Genomic DNA, 26,248 nt, shown 5'->3' on the forward strand with positions numbered 1-26,248 from the left:
CCTTTAGTTAATCAATTACGCTCCATAATTGTACGCTGAAATCACTGAAAAAGCATTTTATTTCCTATTAGGGTTACAGTACCATTTAACTGTCTCTGATCCAATCAGGCTGTACCTTATTTTGCATATTTTCATAGGTCCTTTCTTTTTCCCAGTTACTTATTATCTGTGTAAGTGGTGTATTAAATAATTGATGAGCCACCTTCTTCTCCTCCTAGTTACCAGTGACGCTGTTCCTACCCTGTTTCCAGACAGCACTCCCCTCTGCAGCCGGGGTTCCCACCGCACTTTGAAAGATATTTTAGTTCCTGCAGTGACAAAGGCCTATGTAGAAACTGCAAGCATAATTTACTTACCTGATTTATGAAGCAATTCATGAAATCTAGCATATTCATGCTACGTGGGGATTCGTGCTACATTTGTTAAGAAAACAAGGATCTTTCACAATTGCAAAACTCCCTCTTACCACGTTTTATGATAGAACACAGTAGATTGGGGCAATTATCCCTCGTGTTTTATTAAACCTTTATACAACTGTTAGAGGTTAATGGGGCTATTATTTTTCCTACTGTCAAAATCCGCTTCGAAGCAAGACCTAGAGCACTTACTGCCGGAAACCCAGCACAGAGAAAGCAGGCATGGCTTTTTCTGTAGTGGGATTACAAATCACCGTAGTCTGAAACCATTCAGACAAATCACCCATTAATAATAGAGCACGAAGGTCCCCTAAAAACAAAGCCGGATGATGGGCAGGATGGCTGGCCATTTAATGATACGTGTAGTGACTCTAACGACAGTATTGGGAAGCAAAGCATGCTTTTTGGGGGGGCATGGGTAAAGCAGATCATTTTAATTTTTGAAGATGATTCATGTGGGGGTGAAGAGAACAACATCATATGCAGGTACTGGGCCAGATGAAAATTATTTCCGGAATAAAGTCTCAGGGGTGGAAACCACACAGCATCCTGACCAGCTGGATGATTCTGTTCCCCAGGTAGCCTTGCCTCGGAGGTGAATTAAGTGGGCTACTCAGGGTTATTCATCGCCTCACACACTCTCCTTCCCTTGCCCCTCCCTGTATCCCAGCCCCCTGCAGCTCTGAACCTGGGCGGGTACAGAGCCACTGCATTCTTTAAAGGACCTCTCGAAAAGCAGGCACGTCCCAGTCCGCGATCCACTGACATGCGGACTCACTCGGTAGTGCCGGGGGGAAACGGGTGCACCACAGAGTGGTCGCTGACCTCCTAGAGCACAAAATCTAGACTGACAATGAGAGTTTACTACTTGTTAGTAACTCATAACAGACACTTGAAGAAAATCAATTCCTCACAGTGAAAATGTGGGTATCACGTTCTAAGACTACAGAATGTTACTGCCATTGATGTGTGATTCAATCAACAGGGTCGTTTTCATGTAATACGTGTGATTTTGATAATGCAGCATACTTTCGACCAATGCCAAGCACATGTCTATACGCGAGATATTCAAGTGACCCAGCCGTTAAAGAGGTCTCGTACAGAAGGTGTGGTGACTTGGCTGGTGGCATAGTACGTGACTAATGTAATTGTTTCACATCCTAACTTTCTGTAGATTCTTACTTTTTATGGGTCGATGTGCTGCTGTTTGGAAAAATAAACTTGTATCTTTACTCAAAGCTCACTAAATGTTGCTACGTTTATTACGACAGGCTCTGTCTGATAAATATTTACATAACCAGAAATACCAGTTGGCTGTAACCTCCTCTGGGGAAGGAACATATTCTGAACAGCCCTAAGCTCTTGGTCTTTCCTCAATGTGTGACTACTGTGTGCATGAATGAGATGTGGGATACAATGACGTCACTGAAGAAAAGTGTGAGCACGACTCTGTCACACTGCTCCAAGCTACCACGTAACTAGGACACTCAGGCGTTCAATGGACAAGCGTTTTGAGCAACTTCTGTGTGCATGTGACTCTGCTAGCGACTTGTAGATATCGGCGAAGAAAGGAGAAGGAAAGCTCTAGCCTCAAGTTTATATTCTAGTTTTGTGGGGGGGGGGGGGGCCCCAGACAGGAATAAGGACACACAGACACGCACATCCAAATACACGCACACACGCCCCGCAAGCAGAGCGTAAATACACACGCGTGGTGGATGGGATATGTCATGGCGAATAGTGCACAGAAACCAGAGCGAAGAACACGAGGGATACGACAATGGGCGGGCAAGACCTGTGGAAGCAGGATGGCCAGTGAGTCTTTCAGAAAAGGTAAATTCTGAGAGATTCGCCGAAGGAAGGGAGGGATGAGAGTCCTCCGAGAGCATCGTTTCAAACTAAGGAAACAGAGGAGCGGAGCCGGGCGGAAGATGCGGGCGGTTTTGAAGAAACACGTCCTGACCGGTGGAGGAGGGCAAGAGGCGGAGGGGACGGAGTACACCGCGTGGAAGCCACCGTCGTGTCGCCCAGAGGGCTCACGGCAGCGTGACCCGCCGCGGGGAAGCAGGCGGACGGGAGGCTGGGGGAGGCAGACGCGGTAACACCGCTGGCCGGCCGGGGACCACGGTGGCCGGGAGCGAAGGAGAAACGGCCGGCCTGTGATGGCTGGGAGGGCGCAGGCCTGCTGGCTGCCGGAGAGAGGGCCGGCACCGGGCTCCGGGTCCCCGGCGAGGAAAAGGAACGGCCCGGTCCGAGAGACGTCCCTGTCACGGGGGCACGCACACTTTGCATGGCAGCCGGATGTCAGAGTCTGGGAATCCAGACGGCGGTCCAGGACGCTAAGCCAAACACAGCTCATTCCGTTCCAGTGATCGCACAGGAACTGCTTTCCAAGCCAAGACGGTTATTGGGATGGTCTGCCTCTTCTCCATCTCTTGTTTTAACCCCATTAATGAGAATTCACGTTCTGTTTTCCCAGCTTGCGCCGGTCACCGTTGGCAGAGAGGGGGCTGACAGGAGAGTGTCCTCGAGCTGAGCCCTTGGTGATAACGTCACTAAGCTTAGCGTCCAACAAGAAGGCAAGAAACTAGGCAAGACACAAGATTAATCCCTTTTTTTTCTTCACCGCACATCAGAATGTAAGTAAAAAGAGAATATTTCACACAAGTATATCCCACACGCTCTTAAATTTTTCCAAGCTTAAGAAAATGAACACTATGAGCGCAGCAATTATAGTGATACGGGGATAAACGCAGTATGACCCCAGACAGATGGAAAGTCTTTTATAAGGGTATATTTTAGGAAATGGATTAACCAGTCATGTGTGTTAAAAAGGTAAATCAGACGTTACATAGTTGTGATTGTATCTCTAGCTGTATAGAGTGGTTAAGGCATCATGTTGCTGTGTCATTCTAAAAACAGAGCTACAAAAATGTTAAAATCTGCCTTTCCAAATAATTATTTCTGATTCAAAAGAAAAGCCAGAGGGAAAAAATGGAACTACTGAGTATCATTATAGAAGACGATACCTGATCAATTGCTTTTCATTAACAGGACTGTCTATTTGGCAACTTGGACTATTTTGCTTCAGGTATTTTTATTTTTCCAGGTAGAAAAAAAAATATTGATTATCCATAGACACAAAGGCAATGAAATAAATGGTTTATAGTCAAATGTAGGAGAATTCTAGGGTCATTTATTTTATAATGTTCTGTTGTTATTTTTACCCAAGGGTTTATAAGGTAATGCATTATACTGTTCAATTTTTCCGTAGTGTTTTCTTCTATTTTACATTAAATAATGATTCTGCATCAATGTCCTACCCTGCTTGGGTATCCACTGTTGTGACCGCTGTGCTCAGTACACAGCATGGGCCATCAATACATCTGAGTGAGTTACAACAAATCAATGTGGAGTTTGTAAAGTCATTTGTCCTTAACTTTACAGGGGGAAAACAATCTCTAGCTGAAAAATAACAACCAAGGTTTTCATTTACCCTCCTCCCTACAGATTTTTATATTTTGGAGTTAGAAGGGCACTAACGGATTGTCCAGGCTCCTGGTTCTCCCATGGGGGGCTGCTAACACTGTATCCCACGTAGGCGACTGTCAAGATTCAGAAGAGGAAGACATACTGTGTCTACCGTTACCGCCATTTTAAAATAGGCAGTGACAATTTAATTACCACTTGGTGTTGAGAGGGTCTGTTCTCAGAAGAAAGGCGAACCCCATGTCACTGGGAAACAGCAGGGAAGCTCGGGGTGGAACAGTCACTGAGCTTCCTCCAGATGCCCTTCTGCTGAGTGATGCTCCCCATTTATGTTGCAATCTTGCCAAAGCTTAAAATGATTAGAAATGTAGAGCAATAGGCAGAATGAATACCTTAATTACCTCTGAGATTTTTTGAAAACACTTATTAATCAATAATGAATGAACCTGATGAAAAAACAAACTTGTACATCATTCCACTCTACAAGGTAATGGAGGAAATTAATTGCCCTCATTATGTAGAAGGGCTAAAATATCCCCGCTTGTGCCCACCCCCTGTACCATGTGATCACATTTGTGCATGTGAAGGACAGATGTGAATGACTAAGGGGTTAATTGGTAACATGAAACCAGGGCTGGATAAAGAAACCGACCAATATAGATTCCAGAGCAAAATTCACAGAAGATTCATCAATCCCATGGAGAAGAGAGGATATGTAGGGCTTTTGTTCCACAATGGGGGAAAATGAGCCTCTCCTGTGTTCTCCCCTTTTTCATTTATTTAGTCAGTATATACGTGCTAAGTGCTTGTTAGCTGGGCTATTGGGGAGGAGGAAGTGCAGCGTGTGATCCCGTAAAGGCACCAGCTGGGAAGGGCTTTGCCGGCTGGGAGCACTCCGCTCTCATGGAGCTGGTCTCGGACCAAATGGAGAACCAAGGCAGGTCTAGGAAGGAAATGCACGCTGGCCCGAGGGATGTGTGCTAAGTGGCTGGAAAACGGACCTCAATACAGGCACTGGTTGTCTATCCGATGAAACGGGAATCTGCTTTTAACCTATGCACCAGCCACTATAGATCTGTACAAACTTCCCTAACATACAAGTGATAAAATCCTTGCTTAGTCTTGCTATAAAACATAGTACACGTCACCTCGTTCCAGCACTCTAGTGACCTAACTGCTATAATTATATGAGCCTTTCATCATTAAACCGTGAATTCCTTGAGGGAGTCTGTGAAATCTTTCCGTTTCCCCAGCCAGGTATCTGTCTCTCTTCCTGGCACTTGGGGAGGCTTGGATCGACATTGCCAGAAGGCATGGTTCCTTGCCTTGTCTAGTGTTTTCTCTGTTTGTTTCTCTTCAAACACCTGAATCTTTGGGTAGTTTGCTCTGCGTGGATGATCAGAATCTTGAGCAGTTTCTAGCAACCTAAACAGGGTCCCAACAGGAAGCAGATGCCCCCTCTGGAGGAGAATAATGTGAGGCGGGATTACTTACTAAAGGGTTGTTTTCATCAGAGAAAATCCAGTTCCTCATGGTGTGGTTTGCTGAATGCCCATCACACGACGTATACTGGAGAGGGCAATCTATAAACACCTTGCTTTACCCACTTGACCAAATTAAAACGTTAAATTAAGCATTAATTAAAATGTTATTGTTTTAATTTCATAAATGATGAAACCTGACCTTGGCTACCCTTCATACTTTTACAACCACGGAATCCTTGTCTTCAAAGTCCAAGTCCGTTTCTCTAGGAAACACGTCACTTAGTTTTCTGGCCACGACTTCTGTGTAAATAACATTTTATTATTTATTATATCGTGGACCTCAGAAGGCCCTCAGTTTCTTCGATCCTCATTTTTTTCTAATAATTAACTCTCATGTCTCACAACCAAAACCAAGTTTAATGCTGTTTGGAGAAAGGACAGCATCCTTTTTCACACCAAGTGAGTAATCAGGCCTTTGTCACTTCATGTTCAGATAAGGACAGAGAGACATTCTCTTTACAAAGATAGCTTCCGTCTACATTTTGCTCTAGCAGAGAAGTTCGGTGTTGACCTAATACTGATGTAATGGGAAGGTTCAGCAGCTGTGTGGTTCTACATTACTGTGGGTCATCTCTGTAAGGTGTTCAACTATAAAATATAAAGTACAAAACTATTATAAATACCACATCCCCTACCCTACTGAACATCCAGAATTAAAAGCTAGCAATAAAAACTATCAAAACTTTATTAATAAAACCCTCCCTTTCTTTCTCTGTCACTTAGTTGTTTTCTGCCTTCATCTGGATTCCATTTTTTTTTTTTTAGTCCAATCTGATTTGAATGGCACTTTCCATGATTATCAAACAGAAAGTGTAATGAAAGTATTTACAGATTGACTTTGTGTGTGTGTGGTACCTAAGGACCTGGGTTAGTCAGAGTTCTAGTAATACGTCCTTTGATAGACTGAATCTTTGCATCCTCTCAAAATTGTTTTATTGAAATCCTAACATCCAGTGTGATGGTATCTGGATGTGGGCCTTTGGAAGGTAAGGAGGTCATGAGCATGAACCTTCATGATGGGATAAGTGCCTTGATAAGGGACAGCAGAGATGATTTCTCCCTCCACCATATAAGGATACAAGAGACGACAGCTATCTATCTATAAACCAGGAAGCAATCCTCATCAGAACTTCCGTCTGCCTTGATCTCAGACTTTCCAGCCTCTAGAACCATGTGACATAAATTGAAACCACCCAATCTAGGGTACTTTGTTATGGTAGCCTGAGAGATCTAAGACATGCCCTGTATCTGACACTTACATCCTAGGAGTCTGAGTCTACTTCTCTGTCCTCTTCAGTGGCCAGGGAACAGGGTCATCGTATAGTCAATGGACCCTGTTCCACAGGCAATGAGTAAGATACCATACAAATGGGATACGGAGAAGCAGAAGTAGGTCATTCTACAAAGTGATTTTTAAAAGATTTATATTGCTATTTTTGCTTATTTATTAGCTGTTGTAGAGTATCTGTCACGGAGAAAACTTCATGCAGAAGCCCAATACATCACGCAGATAAAATCAGAGCTGGTTGGGCTGAGGGAGCTCAAGATGTCCATGCCAAGATTTCCATCTCTACTAAATGCTAGGCAGTGGGAAAATGGATAAAATGCGTAGATCCCAAACACTGGACAAGGAGCACAAAGAGAGCAGGTAAGTAGGGACACCAGAAGAAGTCACCAGGAATGAACAGAAAAGGCAACTCGACAGCTTGAAAGTCCTAAAAGGAACAACGGTGCCTGAGCAAGGACCACACCGGAAATGAACCCGCCTGGGTATCACCATGGGGCCTGCGGAGCTGTATTTCGTAGGACAGGTAAACGCACCGTGAAACTGACAAAATAAATGATGTCACAGAGGTAAGAACCAAACGAGGGACCAGCTAACCATGCCTGGGAGTCAGGAGAGCCTTCAGAGGGGGAGGGGAGTCTCTAAGCATGACATGAGTTTCTGCGTTCAGTGAAGGGAGACAGGTTACTTCTGGCAGAGAGGCACTGTGACATCATCCAAGGCATGGCAAGGTGGTCCCTTCAGCTGAGTAATAACGAGAGACTTCCAGGAGAAGACACTAGAAAAGTAGGTGGTAGGAGACACCTCCCGTCATCCAACAGCTAGTGACGGAGTACTACCACATGCCAGGCATATGCAAATGGACCCTGTATACATGTGGTCTTTATGTACATGTATATACATGTACGTATTTCCTCTTTGGAAGGACTCAGGATTTGCCCTAAAGCTATTTTATTCTTCAGGTGACAGATGACCGAGAACATCGTAACAGGAAAATGCTAAGACCAGACTTCCATATCCTAAAGATCCATACAAGAATGGAGGGAAGCAGGGATCAAATGCTAGCCGTGGAACACTTATTCATGAGAGAAATCGGAAGGTCCAGCCTCACACTGACCATTGAGAGCAGAGAGTCAAGACAGATTGGAAACACACTTAGCGGATTCATTTAGGACAATGTCAACAGGACATTCTTCCCCAACAATGTGAAGCCAGTGCACGTTCTTTCTTCCAGCAAATACTTTCGCAGGTAGAAAAGTAGAAAGAGGGGAAGCGAGAAAAGCAGTTTATGGGATTACTTCTCCAGGATGCATCCGTTCTCTCCTCTGTGTCCCCTCTAATTGACATATCAATCCTCATATAGAAAGAAAAGAGGACTTACAGACGGAGTTTTTATGACTACTGTCCTTGCTGGGCATCATCTTGACTCCTCTTGACTTCAATTCAATTGCCTTTTTCACTGCAAGAAACAAAATAAAGCCATTAGTAGGTAAGAGTCAAAGGGATATCACAAAATAGTGCTTTATCCTCACAGCATTTTGAGTCATGACTGCGTGCTTACCAACCTCTGGAAAGTGGGACACGTTCTAAGAGGTTAATGATGCAAAGCAAATGAAGTACAAGAGCTTGTGAATAATTAATGCAAGGCTATCAGGCAGCAAGATCGCATCTTATAACAGCAGTGTCAGAAGGTAAAAATGATGTGGGCTGTGGTTTACCTTCGACACTAGCGATGGCCCATCTAGAAATCACCACCATTTCAACAAGTACTCAGGCAGACTGCTCTCTCAACGAAGGTGCAGTGACTCTAGAGCTTTGTAAGTTTGCTGCGTTCATGATAATTTTTAGATAAAGTGTAAGCTGCTCATTTATTTAGTCATGTAGTTATTTAATAGTACAAAGTTTAACATACATACATTCATGGGGAGCTCATATGGGAAATCAGTGCTGGGGATAAGATGTTAAATAAAAGAATGAAAATCCTCCTAGATGCTTGTTATCTATAGACAGCATTAAAAAAAAAAAAAAGAAAGGCATACATGACATTGGTTTCTAGGGTCATAGTTCTCAAGCTTAAATTTATGTTCCTTAGTGATTTCAGGTCCTGCATCAAACATTTTAAGAAGTTTCACTTTTCTGGTCATTTCTAGAAAACAAAAACTAAGGAGGCATTTCTTGAGAAGAAACTAGGAAATAATATTTTGATTTAAAAGTCTTTTAAGTAGTAAAAATATATTATTGTTATTTACATTAAAATAATAATTTAAGGGGCACCCGGGTGGCTTAGTCAGTTGAGTGTCTGACTTCGGCTCAGGTCATGGTCTCGCAGTTTGTGAGTTCCGGCCCCGCGTCAGGCTCTGTGCTGACAGCTCAGAGCCTGGAGCCTGCTTCAGATTCTGTGTCTCCCTCTCTCTCTGCCCCACCCCCACTCACGCTCTGTCTCTGTCTCTAAAAACCTTAAAAAGTACTTTTAAATAATTCAATATTTATATTAACAATATAATATTTAATTTGAACAGTTATCATGCACACAAATGAGACGACCTAGAGTAACTCAAAGTATGCAGATCCGGGTTCAAATCTTTGCTAACAACTTGGTAGCTATGCGGTCTGGGTAAGTCACTTAACTCAGAATCTGTTAATTTCTCTGTAAAGTGAGGTGGTGGTTAATTTCATGTGTCAACTTGAGTGGGTACAGAGTGCCCAGATATTTGGTCAAACAGTATCCTGGGTATTTCTGTGACAGTGCTTTGTGAATGTGATTAATATTTAGATCAACTAAGTAAAGCAAACTGCTCTCCCTAATCTGGGTGGGACATATCTAATCAGTAGATGGCCTGAATAGAAAAAAAAAAAAAAAAATGCTGACATTCTCCTGAGTAGCAAAAAACTCTCCCTGCCTGTCTGTCTTCACATTGGGATATTAGTTCCACTGCTGTTGTTGTTGCTGCTGCTTTTCCTGCCTTAAGATTTAAACTGAAACATCAGCTCTCCCTGGGTCTTGAGCCTGCCAGCCTGTGGATCGTAACTACACCATCAGCCCTTATGGGTCTCCACCTCACCCACTTGCCCTACAGGTCTTGGGACTTCTCAGCTCCCATAACTGGGAAAGCCAATTTCTTATAAAAAATCATATGGAGCCCATTAGCTCTGATTCTCTGCAGAGCCCTAACGCAGTGGGCATGCTGATGTCGAATGCAGGGGTGGGAAGGCTGTATGAGGAAGGTGCAGACATAACGAACATAACCCAGGGGAGCACACGATAGACTCCATGCCTGACGGTGTTTGCTCTTACTCTCCTATCTGTGTATTCAGACGTGTGCCCTAGCGGTGGCCACAGCAAGCGCTCTTCGGGTTGTTCTATAGCTGATGTCACTGAACATGTGTCCCCTCTGCACTCTGCCACCATCTCGTCGGTGGACTTTCTGGCCCCCTGGGTACAGGTCTCCACATCTCTGCTTCTCAGAGTCCCACACTGCACATTTCACCTGCCTCTTCACACGGACACTGGTTAACGGCTTACATTGTGGGACGCGTCTTCAAACCCACCATGGTGTTTAATTCTCCCACCACTCAGGTAGGTCTTGTACAGACCTTTACTCATACCAGGGAGCCGGGAAACCAAGGCTCACAGATTTGTCGGAAGTACACGGAGAGTAAGATATGTGACTGGGATACAGATCTCCCCACTCAGAACCCACAAGGCAGAACCCTTGTGTTCTGCCAGCTTGAGTGTGGGAGGTATGGAGGTGGAGACCCCCTAAAAGGAAGGAAGCCAAAGATGACAGAGAGCCCTGTACCTGGCCTTCGAAATCATCTCAACGTCACCAAAGTTGAAGGGAAAGCATAGTCTACTGATACTTTTACTTTTACTTTCTTTCTGCAATAAAATAAAAGCTGATTCTACCTCACTTCCCACCTCCCTCTTAAAAAGCAAGCTCTTGCATTTGAGGAAGGAAGCAATTCCCTCCCGTTGGCACTGACCACACCTTTGCAGGGGAAAGGCATCATTGAAAAAACCTCCCCCAAGGAGGGAATCACACGAAGCCTCTTGGGAAGGATGGGGAAGTGCTCACCACCGAGCAGATTTGGGGTTCAGGAGCGGCCAAGACAAAGCTGCCGCCAGATGGGTAGGGTGATGGGTCGCGGCTTTCACCACCAAGGCTGAGACACACAACTCTAGGTAAGACACGGTGGCAGGGTACCTGGACATTTGGGATCTTGCTGCCAAGGCACTGAGAACGAGGCGGGGCCAGCTCTGATGATGAGCCCTGACAGTCTGTCTACGGGCTGCTGGGACACAGAGTGTGGGGCACACGCTGGGGCACAAGAGGACTGGAGAGCACTCCTGGGATGGGGCAGCACCTGCCTGAGACCCTGGGGGATGCCCCGGGACAGGGCGTGTGCTGGGATGTGGCAGGAAAGGAGAGGACCCAGGACACTGGAGGTCCACCAGCCAAGTGAAGAGCAGACTCCGTGTCAGACATGACTGTACGTAGCTACTGTCAACACCGACCTTTGCTTTGGAGCCAATTCTTCACAGTTACACCATTATGATGGCAAGTTGGGACTATTTCTACCTAAGGGACTGCTGAATCATTTTTTCCAAAATGTTCTTATTCACAGGATCTCTTTTGATGAGCCCACCTGTTTAGTGGCATATGGGGGTTTCAAGCACTCCCTTCTTGGCATAATCTAAAGGAGTCTGGCCTTGGACTCTGAATCTTACCCCCATTAATATGGTCACGTAATCTGACAAATCACTTAAACACCACAAACTCAGTTGCTAAATCTTTTAATCGACTGTCAGTCCCTTTGCTGTGAATTTCACCAGGGGGAAAATGAGAGTGTGGAAGTGCTTTATAGACTTTGAAGAGCTCTTCCCAACAGGGCAGATGAGAAATGAGTGAATTAGCCCAGTGTGGTCATGCGGCTCAAGCAGGTCGTTACGGCCGGTACTGCAGCCAGACCAGGGGACTCCTAACAGTGCAGCCACTCCTGGTGGATATTGGAGACATGCCACGGAGATGCCCCTTCGTGGATGGACTGGTCGGTGGGTAGTGTTCAGTGTCAGCCCCTTTCAGGGAATGCTGACCTCCAGACAGCCACCTCTCCCGGGGTCATACCCTCCAGGGGCCGACCACACTAATGCACATGAGCGTATACAAGTCCCAAAGGGGAGCAAGTTCAACTCCAAGCACCCTGTGCATCGCTGGGACTGTTTAGGACCTCCAGGAAACCCAGGACAGCTGCTTTCTCCTCCTTCCAAGGGTGTTAACCCCAAAGGACATGCCCTGGGGGGCATCCTGCTCCCTAACGTTCAACTGCCTAGCAGAGAAGCATCAATGGGCATCAAGGGTCTTTCTTCTCCTGTGTGCTCCCTCCTCACCTGACATCTTCCTCATCCTTCTCTCTGTCTGGTGGGAGAAGGAGATCTGGCACCTGCCCTCACCACAGTGCTGCTGGCTGCAGTGACCTTGTCTGTCAGACTCCCCAGGACAATGGTTTAACTTGAACTGGGGAACGCCTTCATGTGCCTCACTCATCATAACCGCTGACTTGGGCTGTAGTAACTTTGTCTTGAAGTTACTCAGGAGAGAAGAGATGAATGCACAATAAGTAACGAACAAGATAATCAATGGGAGATAATAAAGAGCATGAAACTAAAGCAAACGTCGCCCAAAAGAAACAGATTAACACAAACAGAACTCAACGCATTCAGAAAATAAAAAGAAATAAAAAGAGTAGCTTTCAGGGCACGATAATGGGCTCTAAATACACACGTCCTATCTGGGAGCCTGATGAACTCTGGAATGTTGTAAATAACTGTATGCAGTTGTGTGAAGGTCATTCCACCGAGGATTTTTTTTCCCAACAAGATGGCGCTGTAATGAAGACTACCTGCTCCACTGAGTCCTAATTTGTTTCTAGTTGTTGGGTCTTCTAATTGCACAGCACTGGTTCCCGATGACATTATAAAGAAAGGGCAGTTGGCTTGGGCGTTCCTCCAAGGGCCCTCCTCCCATGTCCCCTCTTTTCCTCCATCCAGTGGCCTCCTGCCCCTCCGGTGGCTCTCCGCAGACCTGGATGAAGAGTTCCTCTTGCCAGAAAAGATGCAGGAGGAGAGGGAGACAGTAGGGCAGACAGATGGGAGCATCTCCAGAAAGATCGCTTACCCAGGGCCACCTCTGCCAGCAGCCTAAAGTTCTCATGGACAGAAGTGTTTAGCGCATTCAGTCTCAAGTCTTACAGTGGATGATACGGCTGCATCTCCTGAATGACAGCCACGCTAATTTTTGGGTCAACCTCAGATGTATGGAATCAGGAACTCTGGAGCTGGGCCTGGCCTCAAGCTACAAATTTTTAGCACGGCCACCTGGCTTTGCTTTTTTTTTGTTTGTTTGTTTTGCTTTGTTTTGTTTTATTTTGTTTTCCTTTCTCTTCATTACTTTGTTTGGTGGGGAAGAGACAGCTGGATAAATGCTATCACTAGAGTCTGAGACTCACTGGTCTATCCTGCCTAAGATCATTTCTCAGTAATTCAGATTTAGCATCTTCAAATAGGTATCTTCAGTTCCTTTCCTATAAGGACATTTAATAAGGTGAAAAATTCTAGGGATAACATTTGCAGGTTAAGAGTAGAAAAGATTGGAAAATAACAATTGAGAGGATATGTTATTCTTTCTTTCTTTCTTTCTTCCTTTCTTTCTTTCTTTCTTTTTCTTATATCAGCTTCTTTCGCTATAATCTGTCAGGGTCAGGCTAAATCCCACTTTAGGTAGTTTGGAAATTTGAGGGAAGAACCACTATATCGAAATGACAACAGTTTTTCATAACTATGTTTAGAGTGGCAATATGATAAGAGATAAATATTACTGTTTCTAGGGGCGCCTGGGTGGCTTAAGCGTCCGACTTCTGCTCAGGTCATGATCTCACGGCCCGTGAGTTCAAGCCCCGCGTCGGGCTCTGTGCTGACCCTCAGAGCCTGCAGCCTGTTTCAGATTCTGTGTCTCCCTCTGTCTCTGCCCCTCCCCTGTTCATGCTCTGCCTCTCTCTGTCTCAAAAATAAATAAACGTTGAAAAAAAAATAAAAAAAAAATATTACTGTTTCTACGTAAAGCGACGGCTTTCTCAACCCTTTCCAAAGGGAACATCCTTCCCCTCCTACATCCATGATGGGGTCCTAATCGAGCTCAGTCCTGGATGCTTTCCAGGTTCCCCGCCTTGTCCCCGGCAAGGGCCGCCTGGCCTTCACAAAGGTCCTCATGCTCATGACACCTCTGTTAGGAAGCCGTATCTTCCACCAATGACATCCTGGAGCTTCCCGTACCAATGTCTGCAACAATGCTCTCCCTATAAAGGAGAGCTCGGATCATCTCAAATAAATAAAATAAATGCACCATTGTTTCAAACAAAACAAATTTACTAAATACAGGGACAGAAACCACTGAGAAACCTTACAACTCACAGAGGAAATTGCGTCATGCATACACAGCAATGACTATCTCAAGAATTCAAGGTTTGCAAATAAAAATATAAACCCTGTTCATTGCACTTATGATTGACTCAGATTCTCATACTCATTAATTTTACTAAATTAATATAAATGTACATGTAGCATCTAATATCAGTGTATAAAGTACTTAAGTACATAACAGATATACATATGAAAGTATTTGACCTTGTCTCATTGTCAGAAACACTCTTGTTCTCTTCGACTTGCAATTAATCAGTTGTTTTTTATTTAATTTGGCAAGTAAGCAATTATATCCTACAAGCTATTAATCTTTTGTATTTAGATTGTCTTTTTATATTGTCCCCTTAGTAAATATGATTTATTTTAAATTTCCATTTTTATGTCTATTTATTCTTGAATTGGTAGAAATGTCATTCTTCACAAAAAACTGGTTCTGGTTCATGGTTGTTAGGCACATTTTCTGCTTTCCTTTATTAGTGGGGGGGGAAAAACTACACTTTTGTAGTATCTCCTAGAGTTTTATCAATCTTTTTTGAAGAGAAAAGTAAATGTTTTGAAAATGTTATATCTTGAGCAATTCCAGTGGCTTGCATTTTTTACTGTAAAACTCACTTCTTCCCCTAAGAATATTTGTTCCCTCATTTTTTAGAAATGCCTTCAAAATACTCAATTGCTTCATTAATAGATCTAATTACCTAGTACCCCCAACCAAATTAACATGTCTTCATTAGATTTCATTATTGTTTATAATAAGAGTGTACAAATTTCAGATTAAATACACGTTAAAGAAAATGTTTAGGGGCCCTGAGTGGCTCAGTCGGTTGAGCGTCTGACTTCAGCTCAGGTCATGACCTCGCGGTTTATGGGTCCGAGCCCCACATCCAGCTCTGTGCCTGGAGCTGCTTCAGATTCTGTGTCTCCCTCTCTCTCTGCCCCTCCCACTCTCACTCTGTCTGTGTCTCTCTCTCTCTCAAAAATAAACAAACATTAAAAAGCAATGTTTAAAGCCCAAAGCAAAATGCCCCCATAGTTAAACAAGGATCAGTAAACATGTAAGTATTGCCTCAATTTCCTATTCTGGTTAATTATCATTAATGTATGGTTGGTGTAGACACTGATAATCCGTATGCACACAATCTCTCATTATGTCCATTATGATAGACGATGGGCCCATTTCCCCATCTAAAACCAGTCTCTACGAGAGCTCAGCACCTCAAAAACACAGTGCCATAATTCCTCCTCTTTCTGCACAAACTTTTTTTTTTTCCTGCTTGATCAATTCCATTATCACAGAAACGTACTGTTTTACTTCCCGTCTTCATAAACCGAGACAAAACAAAACTGAATGCTGAACCAGAGAGCAAGCACGCAGAGAGACTGGATGGTCCCATGGGCTGCCGCGGTCCCCCCTCTGTCCTCTCCCGGGGAGCAGCGGGAGAAACCCCCCAAACCAACTGTGTTACCGCTCCACTGGCTCCCACTGACCCACCGGGAACACCGCCCCAGACCCCAGCGGACGCCCGAACCCACCGGCAGCACAGACCCCTCTCTGACCTACCACCTGTCCTACTCACGTGTGCACACCTGGAATAAAGTGCAATTTACGAGTCAGGCCCAGGAGGAGATTAACAACAGTAACTAAGAATAAGAAAATGACACCAACACACAGCTACGGGAAGGTTCTTTGCAGCTCTCAAGCTTCCCACTGCCCCGTACTCACCCCTCCCCGGCAGCAGCGCGGTGATAAAACGATAAAACGCGGCGGGTCAGGAGGTGAAGCCTCGCGCTAGCCCCAGCCTCGCGAGAAGGACGCAGGCGCGTGCGTGAGTAGCTCTGGGTCCTGCGGCCTGACGCTGCGTCAGGGGGAGGAGCCTCGGCTTCCCGCTCTGCTCTGGGGGTAACTGAGGCGTGAAGCGAAGCTCCGGAGAAGGGCCACGCCCCGGCCCCGTCTCCTCCTATCTTGAATCTGAAAACAGCCTTGAGCAAGGTGAGCTGTGGCTTCCCTACCGCTAGGTCTTCTGGTCAGTTCTCCACTTGCACTCCCGCACGGTGCTGGGGTCACAGGCACAGTGAGCTCCTTCTACAGAGGTCGGGGGGCGGGAGCGGGGGGGTACCAGCCCCGCCCAGATCACCCTCCCCGCCCCCGTGTGTCCCTGCCCCTTTGGCCACTCCTTGTTCACAGGCTTCCTGGTTTGTTGTCTGGTATCCACACACTGCTGTAACTACCCACCCCCCCCAGCCACGGATCCCATGGAAGTATTGTCATCAATACTTCAATAAATTATTACTACCGTGCTGTGATTATTTACCAATAATGTTTAAATCAGTACGCATTTGACTCCAGCAGAGTGCTGTGCGTGCCTCCTATTCTATCCCATCACAGTGTGGTAAGAGTTCCGCCATGATTACAACCATTTCCAGCAAAATCACGACTTACAGCGAGGTTAATTGCTTTATCCTGGGTTACACGGCTACTGGTAGAGCCGATTCGGCTCGGACATCTGATTCTACAGCCTGCTTGCCTCTCCAGGGGGCCCTGCTGCCTCCTTTTTTTTTTTTTTAATTTTTTTTAACGTTTTATTTATTTTTGAGACAGAGCATGAATGGGGGAGGGTCAGAGAGAGACACACACAGAATCTGAAACAGGCTCCAGGCTCTGAGCTGTCAGCACAGAGCCCGACGTGGGGCTCGAACTCACCGACCGCGAGATCACGACCTGAGCTGAAGTCGGAAGCTTAACCGACTGAGCCACCCAGGCGGCCTGCCTCCTTTATGCAGTATGCCACTCACTTTAACCGTTTGGCAGTGTAAAATTTTCTTATCATGAAAAGTTTGTTATTACAACATAAGATATAACGCTTAAATACAGTAAAACCTTGGACCGTGAGGAGCTTGTTTGGCGAGTGTTCCACAAGACGGGCAAACATTTCTAATAAATCTTAACTTGATAAGTAAGCGATGTCTTGCAATATGCGTAGTGCGTGATGCCCAATATGACATGATCACAACTGAGCCAACGGTTCTCTCTCTCTCTCTCTCTCTCTCTCTCTCTCTCCCCCTCTCTCCCTCTCTCCAGGACTCTGGGTGATCGTCTCCCGTGCTCAGATACTTCATCTCAGGCCACGATGTTTGGCAGGAATGGGTGATTTTTCAGAACGTTGGAAGGTGCCCACAGGTGGCACGCATGTATGTTCTGTCACTTCCAAGCACCTATGCACAGGCCTTGGCCTTTCCATCCAAGAGGAAGCTTAGGAATGCTCTGATTCATTCTAGGTCAGGATGCCTGCAGATAGAGACCCTTTCCTCTGCTGCCCTATTGCCAGTTACATTAAACACAGTGTATGACAAGAGTTTATTAATACTGTTCTGTAGGCAACATCCTTTCAAGTGCATACACTGGCCCACATGTAGAAAAAGATTCCATGGAGCCAGTAGATAGCAGTGATTCCATTAGTGAAAGTCATTCTACAAAATAACCCTCCTCTCTCTTATCTCTCTCACACCAGCCACGAAGGTTTTCAAAGTGCAGGTTAATGTGTTTATTTTTCTTTATAGTTTGTATTTTTCAATACTTTTGCGTTATATTACAGTATTGTAATCATTTTCGTATGGATATTTTTTGGGTTGTGGAACCAATAATCTGAGTTTCCGTTTTTTCTTATGTGAGAATTTTTTTTGATATGCAAGTGTTTTAGATTACAAGCATGTTTCCAGAACAAATTATGCTCACAAACCAAGGCTTTATCGTATTTGTATATGAGTCGACATGTCTTTTTACAACGTTAAATTTTCAAAGCCAGAATGTGATTTGCTCCTGAATAATTATCAAAGAAATGCTTTGATGAACTCATATGTTACTTACTTAGACTCAAATGTCTGTTAACGTTGATGCTGTTCTAACAAAAGATGTGCACTGAGTCACACAGAATTGATTTTGTTTTCCTTCCCTATAGAACGTTTTTATTTATAATTGAGTAGTATGTGGACGTGGCAGGAAAATTGGGAAAACCTAAAAATTATCAGAAAGAAAACAAAAGTGACTGAACAAATCATCTAAAGATGACCACTGTTACTATTATTTGTGTATTTATTTCCAACCCTATGTGCATTACATATATGAGTTAAAAGGGTTTAGAGGTAAAGACACACATGATATCTGCAGAATACAAAGAAAAGTGTCAATATATTTTTATTCTGCTTGTATGATTCTTTGAGCATTTTTTCTTGTCATTACATAGTTTTTTTTAACTAGATTTATTGAGGTCTTTGAATAGTTTTGAAAAAAAAATGCTTTCCACATATTTAGTTCCCTCACAGACATTTTCTCGCTCCTGACAATTGTTTATAACACCAAACACCTTTTGACCACATCAGTAAATTCTGACCATATTCGCGGAATACGTTGCTAGAACTGATATTCTTTAGTCAAGGCTCTTAATCTGCAGTATTAAACTGATTTTTTAGAAGAACTATACCAGTTTACCTCAGCAGTTTATTTAAGAATATCTTGACTATAGCACCTTTGCCAACATTGAATTTTACCCAAAAAAAAAAAAAAAAATGTTTAACTTGGTAGTTGAAAAATGCTATAGATATTTACATGCATTTAAAGTAATGAATGTGCTTATTCTTCTATTCTTTAAGTCATACTATCATGATCTCATGGTCCATACATTATTTTGTTTATTTTATGGGGAGCTTCTCATTAGAACATATATACATATACATGTATATATGTAATGTAGAAATAAATAACTATTGTCTTTTCTTTATTAGGCTATTTTGCCAGAGGCTCCCTTGTAAGTTAGCCCACACTCAGCTATCCATTCTTACATTGTCTATTAGATTTTATGATGCCCTCACATGGACCCATGAGGAAAACGGACAACTGAGTTTTAGGAACTACATTATCAGATTTGTTTGTTACTATTTGTTATTTTTCAGCAGCCAGAATCTTTTGTTTGTTGGAGAAATCATCCTCTCTAAGGTGTTACAAGTGATCTTTTGGATCTGAAAAGTCTCAGCTATTTATTGCCAATACTGTACAACGTTAAAAGTTTTACTGTTGATACTTTTTGTTGGTTGACTATCGGACTTAGTCTAACGTCACTAAATTGAAAGAGAAAGTTTTCATTTGTGAAGTTATATTATTGCATCAATGATCGTGATCAGGTGATAGAAGGATTCTTGTGGGATACCCACAAACACTTGGTTATTGGATCCTTTGCCAACTTGAAGGGTAATTACAATAAAAGTTTTTATTGGAAGGAAGGCAGTTAACTTTATCTGTCTCTGTGTGCTTAACAAATCATGGACCTCAAGTAAATAGTATATATTCCCTGCAATTTAAGTTGTCAGAGATAAGAACATTCAAGATTTAACTTGGAACACTTTGGGATTGAAAGATTTTTTCCTTAACTCTGTAGTGATTTATTGTTTTTTCCCACATAAGTTAATTTCAGGTCATTTCCTTCGAAACACAGGGGATGGAGGGGACCAAGGGACACAAGAGGGGACAAGAAGGAGACACCAATTGGAGACATTCTGGAGAAAGGGAGAAGATTAAAAAAAGAGAGAGAGTGACATTGTGTGCCCTGGAAACACCTTTTCTCCTTCCCCATCTTCTGTGTGTTAAGATGTAGATATTATTCAGAGGGATGTATGCATAATTAGCTCAGAAAATTCACACTTGCCAATAAAGATGTTGAGTCTTTTTCCCTCAACACACTCTTCATGTCTGTGTTCTACCCCGTGGAGAGATTTTCCACTGCCGTTTCCCCAGCTCTCCCAGCTGGACTATGAGGAGAAGCCACCTTCCTTGGCAGGTGGGCACCCACTTTGTGAAATGTCTGGTTCAGCAGGAAGGGGGACTGTCCTCGACATCCGGAGATCTGAGCATCAGTCTCACTTCTGAAAGTGTCTGAAATCCTGAGCCAAGGGCCTCATCTTTTTCTCATCAATTAAATGAAGGACTTGAATTTCCAAGAGCCTGATATTCGGTGTCCTCATTCTTGTTCTAGGCAGACAATGTGGATGGTATTTACCCCAGAGCAGGGCTCCAGCCTGGACCTCTGTGTCTTCTTCTGGAAGGTAAGGGCGCTGGCGCATCCCCTGCAAGAGCAGTGCTGTGCTCTGTACACAGTGGGAAGCATGCTGCTGGGCAGAGCCATCGGGGAAAATTGAACAAGCGTGAGCATCGCTCACGTAGAAGAGGCCCTGTCCTTGTACTGGGCAATCAGTGTGCACTAAACTATGTACCGCTATGGTCCAGATGTTTGCGTCTACCATCTAATTCATATGTTGAAGTCCTAACCCCCAGCGTGATGGTGTTAGGAGGCAAGGCCTTAGGTAGGTGATTAGGGAATGAAATTAGTGCCCTTGTGGCGGAGGTCCCAGAGAGATCCCTTGTCCCCTTCTGCCATCTTGGAGCCAGAGAATGGGCCCTCACCAGAAACTGGATCTTTTTGGCCTCCAGAACTATGGGGAATAAGTATTTGTTGATTATGGGACACCACGGTGGTAATTTGTTACAGCAGCCTGAAGAGACAAAGACATCCACTGAGGGCACTTCCAGATTTGCATTTGTCAAACCCTTGATTCTTTTCATAGCAAAAGCCTCACCCTTAGACAGCATTGATTTTGGAGTTTGATGTGAGATCTCATCATCCTCCTGAAACTTCTTATTGCCGTCACCTTGACAGGTTAAGATGTCCTGAAACCTCAGGTACCTCTTCTGTTTAATAAAGATTAAGTGTCCTGCCTCACAGAGTTGTGAACAGTAATTGACATAACAAATAAAAGCACCTAGGTGTGATCTCTGGCTCTTCTTAGGCATGCCAAGCACTTGAAAGATACTTTGCAACAGGAGGGAGAACTTTCCAGTTCCTGTTTGCACTCATTGTGAAGTATCACTGTCTCTCCCTTCTTCAGCTTCTTTCCTTAACCTCACCACAGACAGGACACCAGGGAGGAAACTGTAAACGCCCTGAGTATAGTCCCCGAGGAGCTAGGACAAGATCCTGTTATGTTAATCTCTAGCAGAGAAATTGGCACCTGTTTTTCATTCAAAATAATAATAATAATAAATAAACCAACAAAACATCCTACTAAAGAAATTGTTCTCAGATTTTATATATATATACACATATACATATACATGTATATGTGTATATATATATACTTAAAACAATATATAACAAACTCCCCATAGAACACTGTATATAGACCATGAGACAGTAACAGTCAAATGATCTTAAAGAATAAAGGAATAAACACCTTAATTATTTTAAATGCAAACAGAAATGAGATAGCATTTTTCAACCAGCAAGTCAGTAAGCATGTTCCCTTTTTTAAAGTACTTTTTTAAGTTTTATTAATTTTATTTTTGAGAGAGAGTGTGTGCATAACAGAGAGGCAGAGGGAAAGGGGGGAGAGAGAGAGAGAATCCCAAGCAAGCTTTGTGCTATCAGGGCAGAGCCCAACACGAGGCTCGAACCCATGACCTGAGTTGAAATGAGGAATCAGTCATTTAACAACTGAGCCACCCAGGTGCCCCTGAGATATTCTTACACACACCTGGTGAGGTGGACAAAGTGAAGCTTGTTGAAAGATCAGTGTATCCCTGTGGATGTAGAGTGTTGACCAAAGATCCTAATTCTAGCAATTCATGGAAGAAATCAGGTAGAGAATCCACTGGATTCTCTAGGAGGGAATCCACTGGAACATCTCTCTGGGGCAACTCCTGGTACCACCCCTCCCGCTTCTGTTTGTGCAAAGGTGTTCACTGCACAAGGTAAACTGTTTGCATCAGTTCTTCAGTACATACACGTGTCCTTTCAGACTGCAAATTCTGTGACAGCTATTTCTTCCCTGCCACCACAGACTTCTCAGGGCCCGTGACCGCTGTCCCGCGTTCACCAGGTGCTGACTGTCTGAAACCTGGAGGGCGTCTCACGGTAGAGAGCGCTCACGGTGTCTGTACCCGAGGCTTTTATTCTCTCGCACAAAGGATGACAGCATATTTGTGTCCGCCGACCCGCGGGGAGGCTCAGAGGATTCCTAGTGGTAGGCCTGTACACGGAGCATGGGGGGCCTGGCTCATGGGGGCCTTCAGAAGCTGGCTCCTGGTGAAGCCTTCAGAAACCAGCCCTGCTCACTGCGGCCCACAGGAGGTGAGCATCTGACGGCCGTGCCTCTTGAATAACAGGAGGAGGAGCTGCCCTGAAAACATCTCTTTCTCTCTCTGGTCTCTGCACATTCAGACGCTTCTCACTCAACTCCCAAGTCCAGTCCTTGGTCCCTCAGACCAGGGATGCACGGGCACGTGCGCAAGTGTGCGCCTGGGCTCAGGGCTGTGGATCTTCCCGAGCGAGGACGGGAGGGCGTAGATCGGACGACCTCCCCGCTCAGCTTTCGTAGTGGGCCCTGTCCAACGATTTACCGGGATTACACTGCCAAACCCAGGAAAGTTGTCAGCGCACGTGACATTTTGGTTTGGCTTCAGCCCCTGAGAATAGGACAGCATCCCGCATTCTAGCACATGGCACGAGAGACAAATCCACTTTCAGAATGTTTTCTTTGTGAATTCTCACGGCATTCGCTGCTCCAGATTGTTTCCTCTGTCTTTGCTTTTATCTTAATTTTTCTTATTTTGTAAGTACTATTATTTTGCCGATTTCCCCCAATGCTTTGAGAAAGCCTCATTAATTTCATTAAATGGTATATTAAATCAAACTTAATGTGGTGATAAAAAGGGACGGAATTGTAAAATCTTTACATGGGAACAATAAAATTTCTGTCTGAATGAGCCATCTTGAGCCATTTTTGAGTGATTAATTACAGAGCATTTTCTGAGAGATGCTGTATGAGGGAAACAGCAGAGAATGAGGAATTCTGTTTAGTAACGGTCACGGTGGTGATGGAAAAAACACTGATAAACATAAATGCCACACATACATCTAGACCCCTTCTTCCCTTGTCTCCTACCGTCACCAAAACCCAAAAGAGTCTATTTAAAGGGGCTGGATTTAGTGTATATCGTACACATAGGGATTTGTCAGAGGCTTCAGCAAACACCTGTTTTAAGGGATGGAAATGCAGATATCTTCAATTTGGGGAGGCAAACATTTGAAGGCAAAAATAAATTTAAATATAATGGAATCAAATTTCCATAAAAATTAAGATGAACCTAAAGGGGTATTTAATAGTTTGAAGCCACACTACCTAAGGAATCCACATACTGCTTAAACTTGTAATCTTGACTAAATCTAAGATAGTATCTGCCCCAATCCAAGGTCTCAAATCATTCCTTCATGAAAAAATTCTGCTCCCTTATTTTTGATTTTTTCTACGATCTATACGCCTTCTTACCTCCTGCCAATATCCCCCAAATTTTGCCACTAACAACTGTAGAGAAAACAACACAGGGGACAAAGTTCCTATGAGTATAAATGTTCAATTGAGGCATGAGGTATGTTGTAGCACAGGGTTCTGTAAATTGCCTCAGAGTAGCTTTTTTCTGGATTCCCGGTTATGAACGAAGGTTCTCTTAGGTTTTCTAATTATATTGTTACACAAAATATAAATTTTTACTTTGGCTTCTGTTCTGAGCAAGTGGAAGAGAAACATCCCCTAGTATGAGATGCTGCAGACTGCAGAGGATAAGGTTGAACAGGAAAATGACATGGTTTGGGTGAGGCGAGTTTGATTTGCCTATTACTAGACATGGACCCAAGAGTTTGGTCACATGAGACTGGGGTGGGAGACCACCTTGAGGGGGGGGGGACTTATCGGCCCTCAAGACCCAACAGAAAATAGATGACATGAGCCATAGTAGTTGTCCTCAAGGAGCGACGCACATGGCAGAGGGCATCAGGATCCTTGGAGGGGACTATTGGATCAAAGCTGTATCCACTTTCATGCTAAGTATGTACTTGTTTCACTGTGTACAAAAGCAACGGTAGCTAAAACTGTTGTGCCTTTGTATGAATCAGGACCCTGGCGCCAACGAGCTGTCACAGCCATCATGTTCTCCATGACACTCAAGTTCACTTAAGAATGCCAAGGATGAAGCAAGGAAAATAATTAATTTCATGCAATCTCAGGCCTTGAGCGCATGTCCTCGTGGTGTTCTGCTTGGTGAAATGGAAGCACTTATTAAGAACTTCTGCTGCATGACAATGTGGTATTGTCTTGAGGAGAAACACTCACATGGTTCTTTGATTTCAGGGACGAACTGGCTGCTTTTCCATGGACACCATTTGTACTTGAAGGAAAGACTAATGGACTCTGGTGAGTGTCCTAGTTGTTATGGCTCCATAACTCCAAACTCAGTGCCTTAGACCAGCAAGGGTATACTCTCTCACAGTTCTGTTGGTCCGAAATCCACGTACGGCCCACTTGAGGTCTCAGACACTCAAAGGAGGAGGCTCAGCTGACTTCTCACCTGGGGGCCCTTGGAAGAACCTTCCTCCAGGTTCATTCAGGTTGCTAATGAGATCATGATGCTGTGATTGTTGACTGAGGTCCCTGTCTTCTTGTTGAGCAGGGTCCCTGCTGTGTGGCCCCATTCACCTTCAGTGCAATGGGGAATCTCCCTCATGTTCAATCTCTCACACACACAGTCTCTTTTCCTAGGAAGGACCCCTGGGAAGGGCCCATTGGAGGGAGAGGGGGAATGGCCCTTTTCTGAAGCCAGCTGTGCCAGAAAGTATAACCTAATCATAGGAGGGATAAGTCATATTTACTCAATGGGTATGTATGATCCTGAGGCCATCTTGGAATAATGCTTATCTTCAGATACTCAGATTTTCACAACTGGGTATTAGGTGATACTCATTTGAAAATGAATAGTCAGCTATTATCCCTGTAAAATAACCAGATGATATTTTTGCTGCTGGTGAAATTCGAGTTTTCAAGCAAATATTAGAATTCTAGAAATCTAGTATCTACCTCTGATCTTTACAACTTTCCAATACTTAGAATTGTCTGTGGAAATGGGCAGTGATATTGATAGACATAATTTTTTAAAGACATTGTATAATATATATTCTTATTAAGATATTTATACCAACAAACAGAAATATGAATAACTCAACTAACCTATAAGCATATAACGATCCATGCATTATACACTGAAGCCATGCGCGGGTAAAAGATCCATTCAAAATGCAAAATTGACCAATGGATTTTATCATAATAGAATATAAAAACTTTATAAGGTTTAAGATTCTATATAGCGACTAACTTTAAGAAACACCCATTGATTAATGTTTGTACGGTATTAAAAATATCCAATAATTCTCTAAAAAGTCTTAAAATATTTCTCTATTTTACACATACCCATCTATGTGCACTGTGATTTTCTTCATTCACTTCAACCAAAACAACATGGCACAATGTGTTTAAGATAGAAGTAGATGTGAATAGCAGCCTCTTCCTCCGAGCCCAATGTTAAAATGTTTTGCAAAAATATAAAATGGTGTTAGTCTTCAATCTACTTATTTTTCTTTTGGTCTTTGTTTTTGGAAAATATGGTTATTCTCATAAAACCTGAAATTCTGTTAACTTTAGTGGGTTTATTATTATCAATTTAAATGAAATTAACATTTAAAAATTTCTATAAATATAATTTCTGATATATTAAACGTCAACAGCTATCATGCATACACGCAAACGTGTTTGGGATTCTCAGTAGTCCTCAGTCTAAAGGGCTTGAGAACCTCTGCTCCAGGCTGTAAGAGGAAACAGACAAGGAAATGAGAACTGATCTCTGTGCCAGGCTTCCTATGCAAACAGGGCGTTCACACTGGTGTCATGGCTAGAATTCAGGAGTCCATGAATTCAAATAAGAAAAAAAAAATAGACTTTTATTTCAACTAACTTCTTTTTATAATATTTATTTGTTTTTAAGAGAGAGAGGGAGAGAGATAGACAGAGTGCAAGCAGGGGAGGGGCAGAGAGAGAGGGAGACACAGAATCTGAAGCAGGCTCCGGGCTCCGAGCTGTCAGCACAGAGCCCGACACGGGGCTGGAACCC

At 43.7% G+C, this 26,248-nt stretch overlaps 1 protein-coding gene and 1 long non-coding RNA gene across 2 annotated transcripts in view; one reads left to right on the forward strand and one right to left on the reverse strand.

The window, feature by feature from the left end:
* Positions 1-26,248, reverse strand: part of CSMD1 (CUB and Sushi multiple domains 1) — a 1,645,367-nt gene that overhangs the window by 672,020 nt on the left and 947,099 nt on the right. The window contains exon 6 of the mRNA XM_040490416.1: positions 8,116-8,193. Within this exon, the coding sequence (XP_040346350.1) occupies positions 8,116-8,193 (78 nt within the window). The remainder of the gene's footprint in view (positions 1-8,115; positions 8,194-26,248) is intronic.
* Positions 16,084-24,564, forward strand: LOC121039599 (uncharacterized). Its single transcript, XR_005794871.1, has 3 exons — positions 16,084-16,198; positions 20,232-20,301; positions 24,439-24,564. It is a non-coding gene; the product is annotated as an uncharacterized LOC121039599 (long non-coding RNA).

The sequence above is a fragment of the Herpailurus yagouaroundi genome, unplaced genomic scaffold (assembly GCF_014898765.1).
Source record: "Herpailurus yagouaroundi ecotype Mexico unplaced genomic scaffold, PumYag 181, whole genome shotgun sequence".
NCBI lineage: Eukaryota > Metazoa > Chordata > Mammalia > Carnivora > Felidae > Herpailurus > Herpailurus yagouaroundi.